This window comes from Oncorhynchus kisutch, linkage group LG20 (assembly GCF_002021735.2).
Source record: "Oncorhynchus kisutch isolate 150728-3 linkage group LG20, Okis_V2, whole genome shotgun sequence".
NCBI classification, from domain to species: Eukaryota; Metazoa; Chordata; class Actinopteri; order Salmoniformes; family Salmonidae; genus Oncorhynchus; species Oncorhynchus kisutch.
In genome coordinates this window covers 9,942,348-9,958,256 of record NC_034193.2, presented here as the reverse complement: position 1 = coordinate 9,958,256, position 15,909 = coordinate 9,942,348, and the positions used below count along the sequence as shown (strand labels likewise).

General features: G+C 41.5%; 2 protein-coding genes across 2 annotated transcripts in view; both read left to right on the top strand.

Moving 5' to 3' along the window:
- The first annotated feature begins 3,101 nt into the window (after positions 1-3,101).
- LOC109865329 (histone H3.3) lies at positions 3,102-5,435 on the top strand. The gene is made up of 4 exons (XM_020453419.2): positions 3,102-3,234; positions 4,131-4,264; positions 4,392-4,545; positions 4,662-5,435. Exons 2-4 carry the CDS (start codon positions 4,137-4,139, stop codon positions 4,788-4,790), a joined length of 411 nt encoding a protein of 136 aa, XP_020309008.1. The 5' UTR covers positions 3,102-3,234; positions 4,131-4,136; the 3' UTR covers positions 4,791-5,435.
- A 3,407-nt stretch (positions 5,436-8,842) lies between these two features.
- Positions 8,843-15,909, top strand: part of LOC109865798 (butyrophilin subfamily 1 member A1-like) — a 41,954-nt gene continuing 34,887 nt past the window's right edge. The window contains exon 1 of the mRNA XM_020454244.2: positions 8,843-9,396. The gene's annotated coding sequence lies outside the window, so the exon portion shown is untranslated. The remainder of the gene's footprint in view (positions 9,397-15,909) is intronic.

Sequence of the window (15,909 nt, the reverse complement as noted above, 5' to 3'; positions counted from 1 at the left end):
CAACTATCCAACCAAAACCACTGCCTTGTCTACTAGTATATTCCCAACAGTCATCTAGAACAGTAGCAGTGTGAGGCTCAAGCCTTTCAACCTAACTTAATAAGCTAATGACCATTTTTTTTACGCCATATATCCAAGGGCATCTCACCTGCCTCCACTAGTAAGGCACATACAGATGTTGATTTGAATGCACCAATGCATATCCTTATAGCGCTACACTGGATTCTGTCCAGCCTGTGAAGCCTACTCGTTGCCGTTGTTCCATAATAAAGACAGTAGTCATTACTTCTTTCATGACCAGAGTTTCTTCAACTTCATTGCTCACCTTTTCTAATGCATCCAAAGTAGCTCTACCTTTACGGAATCCACTTTGACGTTGACCCAATAAACCTCTATGTTCCAGGAAATATGACAATCTATTTATTGTCATATTTCCCATCAGTTTACACAAGTTAAAGGTCGGTGCTATTGGTCTATAACTATCAGCACCATGAAGGGTCCTTTACCAGGCTTAACATAAGGTCATATTACTGCACCTTACCAACCAGAAGGTATAACCCCCTCACTCCAAATCATATTAAATCATCCCAGGAGAACATGCATGACCTCATCATGTTGATGCTTAAACATTACATAGCACAAATGATCATGACCTGGGGCTGTATATCCACACCCTATTAAGGCTAAACGCATCTCATGTGTGGTAAAAACAGCATCCAAAGAAGAGTCAACAGTATCCCTTTCTTATACACACTAACATGAGTATTTAAAATCTTCACACCTGCGTTGCTTGTGTACTTCATCCAAAGTTGCTATGTAACCTAACAAATGTCTTCCCCAACAAGTCAGCTTTTTCTTCATCAGTTACAGACATTTTTTGACCCACAACCAAATCTGGAATTCGAGAGGACCTGCTTCTTCCAGTCATCTTCTTCAACATAGACCATATACCCCCCCCCCCCCCTCCCTAGCTCAGTAGCCCTGCCTATTCTAGAGCAGAACTGTCTCCATGAAATTCCTACACTCTGTAAGCCCTATATCTTTCCTGAATAGCCGCAAGTGCACTCTTCAGTCTACCAAGGAACCACCTTCCGTTTTCTTACTTACTTCACTCATTGGTACATATAAATTCATATAAATTCTCAGCACTCAAAACTCAGAGAGGTCACAGAGGCAGCACATACTGCACATCAACCCGGCCTCACTAGAAGACAACTCTCCAACAGACTTGAAGCAATGATCACCAAACTTTTCCCAGTTTGCTTAATGAAATCACCATCTTCAGAATGTCTGGAATATCTGGAATAGTAACATCAAAGTTCACAGGACACCAAATCAGGAAATGATCACTTCCAACAGTAGAATCATTCCATTCCATTCACCTGTAGATGCAATAGAGTTAGAGGCCAGTTGTGAGGTCCAGGCAGGATGTAATCCCTCAAACATCAACTCTTGTACCACATCCATCGTGAAGACATATGAATGCTCTTGTTTTCATCATATCTTCAACAATAGAACCATTAGCTTCCCCATAAACTATTACGTGTAATTAAAGTCACCACACCATATCGCTCTAGAGCCTATTTCTCCTGATATTTCATCAAACACCGCTACGGATAGTTGACACGGGTTGTAAAAATGTTGTACCTTAATATTACTACCTGCACTGTAGACTTCCACCATCACATCGTTGATATTCAGATGGGACAGGTATATTACGATATACAAGACCTTCCCTTAGGAACGTAGCACAACCACCACCCTGTCCAGTTGATCTATCAGATCTGATAACCAGGAATAATACAATCAAGATGTGGTATAAGCCACGTTTCTTGAACACATATATCATCAGGTTTGATCTCTAAATCAATTACATATTTCTTAAGCTCCTGACTGTTAGCAATAAGGCTTCTGGCATTCCTCTGAAGGAGTGAGATGGATTTTGGCCGACATTATTCTCATTTTCTAATTGATAAAACATTTTGATGTCAATTCAGTTTTAGGTTCCCAAAACTAGAATCTGTTACAAACAGAGTGAACTTACTAGATTTTACCCGTTGCCAAAGTTTTTTTTTAAAGAAAAAGAAGAAGTGTTGTTTAGGAGTGCAAGGGCGAATTGAGTTACTGCCCTAATTTGTTCCCATTGGAAACGAAAGGCTGTGATCTATCTTGGATTATACAGATCTTTGACAGTCAAATGATGGGGTTTGCTAAGAGCTATGGAATATGTAGTTCAATAATGTCTGGTCCTCTTTGCTTTGAAGCTGCAGTGTGTGGAGTAGTCAGAAATATAATTTTAATATGAAACCAGTGTCTTTATTCTATGGAGAATACATAACGTTGTACTTCTGATCCAAACATACGAAATGTGTGCTACTCTGTGCAAACAAAAATAACAACATTACAGGCTTTTCCCGTGTGCGGTCATAAACTGTTACAAAACATCCCTAAAATAACATTTCTAAACAGAGAATTTGAGAACAGAAAACCACCATGTTGTGAACAACATACAGACACCCAAGTTAAAATTATATTAGGGAGAAATGACTGTACAAATGTCGTTCGAAGGTCGAGGGGGAAAAAAACATATATTTTATTGCAGTCATGTCTTCTCGGCCAGGCAGCATTCACGATCTACTCAGACAGCCATGACCATATCGACACTCACTGTCTGATACTCTGTATTCCAATTGAATTGCGCGTTTAGTCTTATAAGCTAATTGATCATACAGAGTAATCTAATTGATACAACAACAATCCTGGTCATTCACGAGCAATATGATCATGATACCATGGAAAAACAACCATTGCAAAATAACTAGGATGTCCTTCAAGTCACAGAATTGTTAGAACATGTTGAGAACATGTTTCAGAAGAGCATTTTGTTGAAACAACAATGTTTATATATTTTCTGCAATATTTTCAACCCAAGTATTTCGCGATAATATTTCGGTCGCTCTGATTGGATACAGAGGACAGAAAATAACCAATGGGATGTTTGATTTTGTTAACCAATGAGTGAGCCAGTTTGATGGACTTTTTAACCAATGGTCTTACGAGTTTCTCCTTCTCAACCAACCGGCTTTAGAAATCGGTTAGTTGACGTCATGAGAAAGTATAAAAATTGATTCATCGCCGTTTTCCATTAATCGCGTTGTGTGTCTCAAAGAAGAGCAGTTAGGATCTGCTGGTCTACCTGTTAAAGTTTTGGAATAATCCAACAGTTATCATACGGTAAGTAACTTTAGCTTTTTTTTCTTCTTTGATAGTGTTTTTTTCCATTCACAAAGAGTTGAAATAGTACTCGGTTGACCTCCCAAATCAGTTGTCTGTGACGGTTAACTATATCTAGAACAATAGCAATCCCAACCGCGATATGTGATATGGCTGCCTGCTAACGGTAGTTAACTAAATACCTCTACGGATATGTGTAGCCTAGTTGTATTATGCCACCTTTTTCGCCGTGTTTTAATTAGCAGCTTTCACTACCTTGACTTTCCAGCGTGGGGTTTCGATGTTTGTTTCTCGCAACGTTAGCCGTAGTGTTAACGCTAGGTCAGTCGTCGGTCAGAAGTTGTAGCTAATATCAGTTTTCCTTCGCATTTTAAATTGTTTTTATTTCCTTCTGATTTGGGCTTTTCTCCTCCACGGTGTTTAAGTACAAGTGGACAAACTGTTAGCACAATATTCACGATACGTTTTATTCTTTCGATGTATGCTGTTTTCGTCCCCCGCTCAAACGAACAAAGACTGCAGTACAATGTCTGCTATGTTGGCAACTGGGCCGAGGCAGCAGGCTGCAAGGCGGTGCTCATAATCCAGCGCGACTGGAACCGACCAAGCGCCTCCCAGCGGTGCCTTTACGTTCGCGGTGGGGGAGGGGAATATTGACACGGTAACGATTGTTTTAAAGGACGCTAAATGGTTTCAGTTATTGCAATTGTCTATCAAAATATATGTGGGGTTAACAGTTGGCTGCAATGTTTAAGCGTTTCTGTTTTTGTAGAAAACAATTCTGCCTTTTTTTAAGCCGTCTTTTCCCATCGACAGCGATCGATAATGTATTGTCTCACTTTGAAGGCATTTCAAGTCATTTTCGGAATGACTTGTATATTTATTTGTTCCCCTAGTGAGAGATGGCTCGTACCAAGCAGACCGCCCGTAAGTCCACCGGAGGAAAGGCGCCAAGGAAGCAGCTCGCCACAAAGGCGGCCAGGAAAAGTGCGCCATCCACCGGAGGAGTGAAGAAGCCCCATCGTTACAGGTACTTAGAGCAGTTCAACCTGTTTTCCCAACATGTTTGTTTACATAGATGTAACCTGAAGGAAGTGTGTCACTAACAGGTCTAGTTATAGCATGAATACTTAATGTTTTACTGTTTTGTTTCCCAGGCCAGGAACAGTGGCTCTGAGGGAGATCCGTCGTTATCAGAAGTCTACTGAGCTGCTGATCCGCAAGCTGCCTTTCCAGCGTCTGGTGAGAGAAATCGCGCAGGACTTCAAGACGGACCTGCGTTTCCAGAGTGCTGCCATTGGTGCCCTTCAGGTAAAATCCCCAGACTGCTGGTACCACACTAGTCTGAAGGCTAATGGATTTAGTGAACAGGAACTCTATTTTATTAATCCCTTGACTTGTCCCCACTTTCCTTTTCTCTCCACCAGGAGGCCAGCGAAGCGTACCTGGTGGGTCTGTTTGAGGATACCAACCTGTGCGCCATCCACGCCAAGCGTGTCACCATTATGCCCAAAGACATCCAGCTGGCCCGCAGGATAAGGGGAGAGAGGGCCTAAATGGTACCTCCTGCTCTAGACACACAATTCTATTTATCTCACTTAACCATTTTGTGAATTTTAAAAACATTGTTATTTCTTTTCTTTTTGTAATGTATTTTAGAATGAGGTAACGATCAGATATGGTTAGTGTGCAGATAGGCCGATCGGCTTGCCTTCAATTGCAAATGAGGCTTGTTTTTATCTTGGTGGCGGAGGAAAGATTTACATGGCTGTCACCCTGTTGACTTCAGTCAGGTGGCTTCACATGTTAACTGGCTCATTTAGGGTGACAGTAATACATACTCTAGATGACAGAGCCTTTGTGGTTGGGGGGGTTATGAGGTGAAAGAACGAGTCAGCTCTTTACGTCAGCTTCCGGGGTGGTGTCAGGGTCTCATCTCTTTCCACCCTTTGTCTCAGCAGTCTGCCAGCATGTCTTGCACAACAGTTCACTCCTAGCACTCCATAATGGTGTCAGGGGGATTGTCTATGCAGTTACTCCTCCTGACACTGTCAGGGATGGCCAGGAGGATGACCAAGACTCTGTATATTCTGGACTGTTTTTTACAATGTTATTTTTCCAACATGCAACAAACCTTGGCAGCTACATTTAATATTTATGAGTGTCACATTGTCTTTCTATTAAATGTGTTTACAAGTAAATGCTGGTTTGGTTTTAATTATCTACTAGGTGCTTTTACAGGAAAGTCCTTTTTAAGGTACCACATCTTAATTCTATTAGCTATACTTGGAAGACAAATTGCTGTTCTGTGGGGTAACTTCCTGTAATGTGAAGTTCTCAACATTATAAGGTTCATGCATCCAGTTTGTCATATGTACCACTGAGCTTAAAGTAGAAGGGGGAAACCCAGGATTAAGTGTGCTTAAAATTGAAAGCCCTTCCCATCCTAAAATTACATTTTCTTGGCCTCAATGCACTAGGAACTAAAAATACCAGAGCTATTAAATGGTCCTTGTGTACAATGCAGTTTGACTCCATGCTAGCTCTGAGCACTTCATGGAAGGATCCTGGCATGTTTCTGTGGTGTCTCAAACAGCCACTCTGCACTCAAACTGCTCTCCACCAATGGGAATAGGTTTGTGCCGGCTCTGTATCTATCATCGCTGCCCAAGATAACGACGGTAACTTGCCGCAACTACAGCGCGAGCACTAAGTAGCTTTGAATGGCTGGCAGTGGCTCACAGCCCAGAAACCCTAGACTCATTCAAATTCACATACCGCCCGAACATATCCAAAGATCATGCAATCTGAATCGTGCTGCACACTGCCCTTTCCCACCTGGCTGAAAGAACCCTAATGAGAATGCTGTTAACAGACTACAGCTCGGTGTTCACCATTGTGCACACAAAGCTCATCGCTAGGGACACTGGGCCTAAACACCTCCCTCTGCAACTGGACTTCCTGGTGGGAAGCCCCCAGGTAACGGTAGGCAACAATCTGTCACCATCTTCAACACGGGACTCCTAAAATATGTTTACTACTACCACTGAGTCCAGGTTGGATACAAACGCTACCACTCACCTGAGCACCATCCCTAGCTAACAGGGTATAGCATCAAACACAACCAATACACCTGGAAAAGACAGACTAAAAATGAGGAAGGGAAGTCATACACAGTTCTGAGATTGGGCTCATTTAAATGTTAGCGGGAGAAGCCAGCTCTCATCCAGAACTGCAGTTCTGAAGTGAAAAGGCAAACATTTTTTAAATCTCTAGAGGTATAGGTTCTGTTTTTGCTGTGAGGAGTGACATTGTTTTGAGAACTGTCTTTTGTATCTCACATGCCTACATTTTCTTCTATGCCAACAGTCTAAGCAGAGACCGTACGTACTCATGCTTTCCAACTGCGTTAATCAGAGGAAATGAGTTTGTACCTCCATATCCAGTTTGAAGTCCCTTTCTGAAAGGACCATGAGCAGGGAAAGGCTCTTGAGAGAGGAAGGATATTTGACTCCGTTATCATGATTGTTGTTGGACACTCGACGAGCTGAATGTGATAAATGATTTCCTCACACTAACACCAATTGCCAACACCAACCATTTAGTGAAAACAATAGGGAGAAGAAAAGCCTCATCCACAAATTCCCAGGAAGCGAGAAAGCTGGATTGTATGGCTGGAAAATAGAAACCGGTAAAACAAGTAAATTATATACTATATATATTATACTATATCCAAGATTTTATGTAGTCAAATTACCTAACATAAAATACATAAATTGTAATGTAGCAACAATGTATTAGAGCCAATATGAGTGACAGAACAGGCCTCCAGTACTATGTGTGTGTAACAGGTGTTTGATGAGGGCTAGCCTGAGGAGATATCGTCTTGGTCCCTGAAGATGTCAACAGCTTCCTGCAGGCTTAGGGCTGTTCAACGGCCAGCCACACAACACAGGTGTCTTTTCTGCATTTTACCAACATGATATTGGTCACAAACACGCAAGGACGCACATACACCTCTTTCTCCCCCTTCCTCACACACACGCACGCACGTACACACACACACACCAGGGAGGGACACAAGACAACAACAGAGGGGTTAGTAGTGTTATTTTCTACAATCTCTAAATGTGCTTTTGGTAGTTTAACTGCCGCAAGTGTCGTGCTGAAGGAGTTGCACGAAACATTGCCAGTAGTCCCTGTGTATCAGACCAGTAGTCCCTGTGTATCAGACCTGTAGTCCCCGTGTACCAGACCAGTAGTCCCTGTGTATCAGACCAGTAGTCCCTGTGTATCGGACCAGCAGTCCGTGTGTATCAGACCTGTAGTCCCTGTGTATCAGACCAGTAGTCCCTGTGTACCGGACCAGTAGTCCCTGTGTATCAGACCAGTAGTCCCTGTGTATCGGACCAGTAGTCCCTGTGTATCAGACCAGTAGTCCCTGTGTATCAGACCAGTAGTCCCTGTGTATCAGACCAGTAGTCCCTGTGTATCAGACCAGTAGTCCCTATTAGAATCGAATAGAGGTGAAAAGAGACACACAATTAGGATGCTTAGAGGTTGCAAAAGTAAAAGCTGAAAGTGATGCTTCAAAATCTGTTATACAGTGGATCCTTCTGAGATAATGTTTCACTGACAATAGCCGTCATTTCAAAGACACTGTGGCTGTAAGGTCCTGTATTTATTTTCTCAGTCAGCCTTGTGTTATGTTTCTTTATGTTCTTGAACGTAGCCCTTTCATTAGTAGTCTTTCATTTTTGTTCATTGATTTCACCTGTGTTAGATACTCACCTGGTCTCATCAGCTCCTTATTTAGTTCAGGTCATTCTGTTTGTGCCTTTGTGAGGTATTGTTCATTTTGACTCTACTAAGCCTTTTCCTAGTTCGTTTGTGAGAACCAGTTATAGCCGTCGGTCCTAGTTTTGTTTCCTGCCTGTGACCACGATTTCTGCCTTCTGCGAAATTAACACCTTCCGCGCTCTGCGAGTGAATCTTCACCTTTTTCTCCCTGAGTATTCATTAGAGTGGCAGAATAATGTATTTGTCCTATGGTCCACCTTAAGAAAAGATTGCAGTCAGAGCACAAATACTGCGTCCAAAATAAACGATTTTACTGCAGTAATGTTTCAGTGTAACTGCAGTTACAGTGGAGTGTGTGTGTGTGTGTATATATATATATATATTAGACTATTACTCTGCAATTACTGCGTCCAAAATACCAAAGTCGACTGCAGTTACTGCACTTTTACTGCAGTTTCAAAACCGCACTCTTTGTTTTTTTGTGAAGGTTGTTGAATCCTTAATGATATTTTGGCATACATCAGCACATCAGCATAACCTGAACCGTCCAAGACAAGTAGTGTATCTCAAATGATTATGGCTAATAAAGCCTGAGTGAATGTATCTATCTTGTAGATACTATCAGCTCTCGCTCAGCCTATTCCCGACTGTGCGTCCCCAAACGATCATAACATAATTTTCACCCACTGTTCATTCACCGGGTATCCAAAAGGGTCCCGAGAGGCAGATCTTTCGGATGAATAATTATTTCCCAGCACAGCTAGGAACACAGAGGGCCGTCCGTCATTTAACAGTGCATCATAGCCCCCGCACACTTCCGCATGTCTAAAACTACCGATACACGCTTTCCTTAGGGCTTTTAAAGAGCGGTGAAACTAGATATCCTTGTCCAAATAGGCCACACATTTTAGGGAGGTTAGACTTGAAATGTTAGTGCTGCAATTCATACATTTAGTAGCTAGCCTACTCCGATTCAGAATAGCCTGGTTCACGTTGCACACAACTGCTACATCGTTTGTGTAATTTAATCGTGGTCTCAAATTATATGACGCGCTATAAATGAGATGCAATACTCTGGCGACCTCTTTTGGATAAAAAAAAAGGGCATGATTTTTAACTCGGGAGATGTCCAACTATTTCCTAAGGCTATTCGTCAACTTGTCGGAAACGTCCGAACTTTGATTCGGACAACGGGGTGCTGAGTGACTCAATCCAGTTGCAGCAGATGGAACCTGGTCGCATGTATGTATAAGGGATAGTGATGTGTAGAGTAGGCTAGCTAGTCACACCTAAGGAGAACAAAAACGTGGTTTTCTGATCAAAATAGTGGACTAGCTATTATCTTCCCCGTGGATTCCTTAGGTAAGTCTTTTTGCTGCATTCAATGTGGCTATTGATCTTAAAGGTTTTCCTATTTCCTATGCATTCTGTATATTGCGCACTCAAAGTGAAATTGTGTTTACTTGTGTTTATTCTGTGCGCTCAGGAAGAGCGGTTGTCTTCTGCTGACTGTCCGATATGTTTGAGTAGCAACAGTGGAGATGCACCAACTTATGTAATTAATTTATTCATGTTTGTTCTCAATAAACCACCCGAAAGCGAAATCGTGTTAACTTGTGTCTCCGGGTGCTCGGGGAGGGGGTTCTGCCGTTTTACATTAGTGGAGATGCACCATTTTATGTGAAGAATGCATTCGTGTTTTAGCGCAATAAACCACCCGAAAACAGTTGTCTTGAAATGTGAAAATGTGTCATTGTATAGGCTACATAATTACAGCCTATTGCGAATCAATGTGATGTTATGCATGGGAAATAACAGTCTAACTCATTAGAGAAATTGAGTAGTGGCTACTCAAACTCGGACAGTCAGTAGAACTCAAATCATAAGTGGTACTAACTCAGATTTCAATAAGATTTATAATTTAATGTTGAGTACTGTTAACAAATATTAGGCTATTGAGTAAATATAACATTTATTTGTGTTCTGCTCATCTAAAGTTGAGTTTTTGCAAGTTATGATTCATATTTTAAAGTCGATCTAACGTGGATTAAATAAGTGGTTCTTACTTGATTCTAACTAAGTAGTAGTCAGACATATTTCTTCTTGATTTATATTTATGATAGAATTATGACGTTTCTTGCAGAGCCACGTACCACTTAAATATTAATAACTTGTTTTTTTGCAAGTTATTAATATTTAATATTGACACGTGGCTCTGTTTTTAGAGGATTGTGGGTAATTCAACATTTTTAGACTTTATGATACTTTTACGATACTTTTACATAATGTTGTATGTTTCAATAAAGATAAGTATATTTCTAAAATAGTATTAAGCAGTTTGTTGTGCTATGAGATGTAATGGATCAGGACGAATGGATATAAAAACCAGCGGATAAATTGACTTACAACAACGAGACAAGCCATTCCCACCATCAAGGGCATGCGTTCTGCTCTGAATGACAGAGGCTAATGCAGCAACCTGCAATGATTAAAGCTCTAGCTCCAGTTACTGCTAGATGAATGAGCATTATGCCCAACAATGCCTTCCAAGGAGGGTTAAAGTGACAAATTGTCAAATACATAAAACAATGTTGAAATGTAATACTTGCATACGGGCAGAAGCAGACACGGGAGATGGCTTGAGTCTTTGATATTTATTCATCAATCCAAAAGGGGTAGGTAAGAGTGGTCGTGGACAGGCAAAATGTCAAAAATCCTTTCAGGGGATTATTGTAAGGTGATGTCATAGTGCCCCAACAGCCAACTACACTGTCAGCTGTTTTTTGTAATTTTATCAGTAACTTACTGTATTAATCAATTGTATAAACCGACTACCTACAGTAGATTACTGTACAATGCACAGTAAAACACTGTTCATTTTTTTTCCACCTTTATTTAACCAGGTTGGCCAGTTGAGAACAAGTTCTCATTTACAACTGTGACCTGGCCAAGAGAAAGCAAAGCAGTGCGACAAAATCAACAGAGTTACACATAAACAAACGTACAATCAATAACAGAAAAGAAAAATAGAAAAATCTATGTACAGTGTGTGCAAATGTAGGGAGGTGGGCAATAATTAGGCCCAAGAGGCGAAAATAATTACGATTTAGCATTAATACTAGGGTGATAGATGTGCAGATGATGATGTGCAAGTAGAGATACTGGGGAACAAAAGAGCAAGAGGGCAAGTAATAATATGGGGATGAGGTAGTCGGGTGTGCTATTTATTTACAGATTGGCTGTGTAGAGGTACAGTGATCGGTAAGCTGCTCAGACAGCTGATGCTTAAAGTTAGGGAGGGAGATATTAGATATTAGAGAGATTAAAGTAGATGTCACGTGTCAAAATTTTGATTGATGACCCTATGTGAACCTATGTGAACTCTATGTGAACCCTATGTAGTGATGACGTGTGCATGTCTTCTGGTCAGGCAAGCCTGGTTAGGTGGGGGCTATGGGTTGAGTAAGGGTCCATTTGACAGGCCGTTAATGATTGATGACCCAAGCCTGATTTATGACCCTATGTAATGATTTATGACCCTATGTCATGTAGAAGGGTGCATGCCCAGGGGTGTTGTTGGGGTTGAGTAAGTGACCATGTGTCAGGTCAACCTGTTACTGTTTCTCACGGTTTGGGTTGGTTAATGCCCCTTATAAAGCGCCTGAACAATACCTGTTTAAGAGTGCACAAGATCTTAAGAATAACCATGGAATTTGGGATCGGTACCAAAGCAGTGATGACGGTAACAACTGAAGCAGGCCCTCGGGTTGCCCATAGAGCAAGGGCAAAGTATCAACCAGCAATATATGATGCGCCAAAAAAACGTTTTTTAAATGTGTATAGAACCCAAATACCGCCAGCAAATGCTCTGACAGATCAAGTGTTGATGTCTAATGGCCAGCAGTGGGGGTATCGGTTTGATTACCTGGCCTGTAGAGTGACCCTCTATACGGTAGATGAAGGAGAAGAATATACAGACCAGACTGTAGGCTTGGAATATGGTGTTGAAGACTGGTCGGTTTTTCGCAAGGTTGTGTGTCCTGAACTGAGCCTTATCACCAAGGGGTATAGTGTGTTCACGGGCCACGAGACCCGTTGGGAAGGTACCCCTGACTCCTCAGGACAAATATTTCACAGGGTGAAAATACAAAGAAAGAATGGCCGACCGTGCGGCAGCGTGGAGTTCTATATCGGCACCGAGGCAATCCGAAACCACAAACTTAGGGGTGGTGGCCTGACTGGGGATACCCGACTGCGTCTGCTTATTCCTTTTAACAGTTGGGATGTACTGGAATTGAAAATGTTGCAACCGTTGGATGCTCTCTTTGTACAGAGCCAACAGCGTCAGAGCCTTGTTCATTTAAAGAAGTGCATAATATATACGAATCGTAAAGATTACGATGCAAAAGAGCCTCAAGAAGATAACTAAGTAAGCGGATGCTTTAACCCCGCCCCCCAGATACCCAATGGCCTTGTTCTACAATAAAAAGAAAAAAGCAGCCAGTTCTTCATTTCAGCATACACCATGGATCTCCAGACCATCTACGAGGAAGCCACTACGTCATGGGGGCCCGACACTAAAGACTCTATGCCACGAAGCCCTACACTCTACGCACCCCTGGCAAGACCCGTGACACCCCCGACATTTACCCAGCCTGAGGATGTGTTTGATGGGGTGGCCAGTACTATTTTTGTGGATACAATCAAGGCCTCTGTAGCTACACTTTTAAACGTGGTGATTGGCGAATATATACGAGAAAAATGCATCGGCTGTGAGATCAATCATCCCAGCCAGCGTCGTCATCCTTGCCTCTACGACCCTCCTAGATACTACTTTTTCAATCATTTTGAGGAGCTGGTGAAAAGACTGTGGTCCTGCCGTTTTATACCAGCGCTGGTCATCGCCCTGGAGTCTATGGGTATTGCGCCGTCTATCCCTAGAGTTTACGGGGTAACCGAAGCCTTCCTACATGAACTGAAGGAGGCCATCTTCATCCATGAGAAACTCAAAGAAATCCGACACACCCTGGTGGACGACAACAAATACAGGGAAGCTGTGGTGGCTGATGTGATGCTTTTCTGGCTCAATAAATCCCAAGAGACCGAGTGACATTTAGTTTATTTAGAGCTATGGGTAACTATGTGTCTACGATGTTTGAGCGAATAAATACATTTTTTCTTTTGAGAGACCTTACAAATGTTATGCATCAGATTATTGAAAATAAAGTGAACAATGTAAAGTTCTACACAACCCACAATACAGGGGTTATTGTAGAGCGTGTGTTAAAAATGGAGCAAATCATGAAACATGTCCGACATACGGGCGAGAGTTTACAATGGTCACATATGGTATCAAGGCTTGTTGAGGATTCTGAAGAACTAGAAATAACTTTGGCTAAGATTTTACATTATTTGTTTGAACCACCCTTTAATGTGAATGTGTATCATATTTGTTGTTTATATACTTATATATCAGACGTGTGTGTTTTAAAAATTCAGCGAAACAAACCTGTAAATCTAAACAATATATACAGGGTGTTGCATGCTGTGATTGCTGAGAAAACGGGGACTTGTATCTTGCAACAAATCCTGAATTGTCTGTATACGTAATAATTGTTGCATTCTTAAAATAAAAATTCACAAACTGAAATGTTGTCGTTATATGAAAGTGGCTCATTACAGTTATTGTACCTCAGAGAGGCAAGAAGGATGGCTGAGCAGCTGTTGAAAAACGTATATTATAATCCCTCTAACCCCGGGTCTTATGGGGGTAAAGAGCGTTTACAGAGAGCTATAGTCGAAGAAACAGGTAGTCTGTTAAGCGATGCTAAAGTGAATGAATGGTTATCAGAGCAAGATGCCTACACTCTACATAAACCTGTAAGAAAACATTTTCCAAGAAATAGAGTTTTTTCTACGCATCCATTATCCCAATTTCAGGCGGATCTATGTGACATGCAGTCCCTTGCCGATAAAAATGATGGAAATCGCTACATGCTAACGGTTATAGATATTTTCTCTAAATTAGCCTATGTAAGGGTGTTAAAAAATAAGAGCGGGGCAGAGGTGACCAGGGCCTTTGAATCGATCTTGAAGGCAGGAGGCGCCCCCAAGAAAGTGCAGACGGATGGCGGAAAATAATTTTTTAATAAAACATTTCAGAAGCTAATGAATAAGTATAATATAGTACATTTTGCTACAGGCTCTGATTTGAAAGCTTCGGTTGTGGAACGCTTTAATAGGACTTTGAAAGAGCGGATGTGGCGCTATTTTACAGCTCACAACACCAACCGATATACAGACATAGTTCAGGATTTAGTAAACGGGTACAACCACAGCTACCATAAGACTATACGTATGAAGCCCTCGGAGGTCTCTTCGGAAAACTCTTTTCAAGTCTTTAAAAATATGTATGGTTTGTTCCCACTTCGCCGTAAGAAAAAAATGACTTTTAAATTCCTAGTGGGTGACTTGGTGCGTATATCAAAGTTGAGGGGTGTTTTCGACAAAAAATACGAACAAGGCTTTAGCTCGGAGTTGTTTACCGTTACCGAATGTCTGCCACGCATTCCGCCGGTCTACAAATTAAAAGATTATGACGGGGATCTTATAGAGGGATCTTTTTATGAGAAGGAATTACAGAAGGTCCAGTTGGGTAAAGACAAAGTCTTTCACGTGGAGGAGATTCTAGATCAGAAGAGAGAAAAGGGTAAAAAATGGTTGCTGGTCCGCTGGAAAAACTGGCCTCAAAAGTTCAACAGTTGGGTATTGGAGCAGGATGTGGTGGAGGCAACGGGGCTTAATTTAAACCCCTAGTCATGATAACTAGCGCATCATTCGCGTGTACACAGTTGGGCATCATGGAACACAGCGGCTTCTACCTGACTCTCCCCAGTAATGCGTCGGCACAGATATATCGTAATAATCAGAGTTCGAAGTATACAACCAATTTTCCAAAGCCTATAGAGTTATCAGAGGCTTGGGAAGTAGGTCTCAGCGAGATTACATACCCCCATAGTTGGTATAATATCAAAGCTAAGGACCGTGATTTTTATTGCAAAAGGTTCTCGGAACCTGCGAAACTTATTAAGCTTAAAAAAGGTTTCTATAGAACCGTCGACAGGATCGTCTCAGAGTTGAATGAACACCTAACCCTGAACAAGATGGAAATATTCCTATTCTACAATCCAATCCATAAAAGGATACAAATCTCAGGGCCTGCTAACGGAGGTATAAAGACCAGCGGTAATTTATCCTACATGTTGGGGATGGGTCCCAATAAATGGACGTATGTGAACGATAAATTATTCCCATTCCCTGCGGATATACATGCAGGCTTTTACAACATATTTGTCTATACCGACATCATAACCTATCAAAGGGTCGGAGACAGCTGTGTGCCCCTCCTGCGAACAGTTCATATAGACGGCAAGGATGGGGACATCGTCACTGTCAATTATGACAAGCCGCACTACGTACATGTCAGCAAGAACTATATTGAAAACATTCTGGTTGAGCTTAAAACGGATCAGAACGAAAACATTGAATTTACTTATGGTAAAACGATTGTAAAACTCCACTTTAGACCCACCAAAACCTCTCTACATATATAATAGCTGTATTATATTTATAAACATAATACAAATAAAAGTGTTATGGAGCACCATCAGCTCGACCCTAACCGTTATGTTTCATACTATGTGGATCAAGTGGGTAATGGACTACCAGGATATCATGGAGCGCCGACAATGTATGGTTCGGGGATAGGAGGTATATTCCGTAACCTCTTCAGGATGGTTTTACCGTTTATGAAGAGAGGCTTCAGCATAGCCAAACCACATTTAAAATCAGCGGCTAAAAATATAGTAAGTGAGG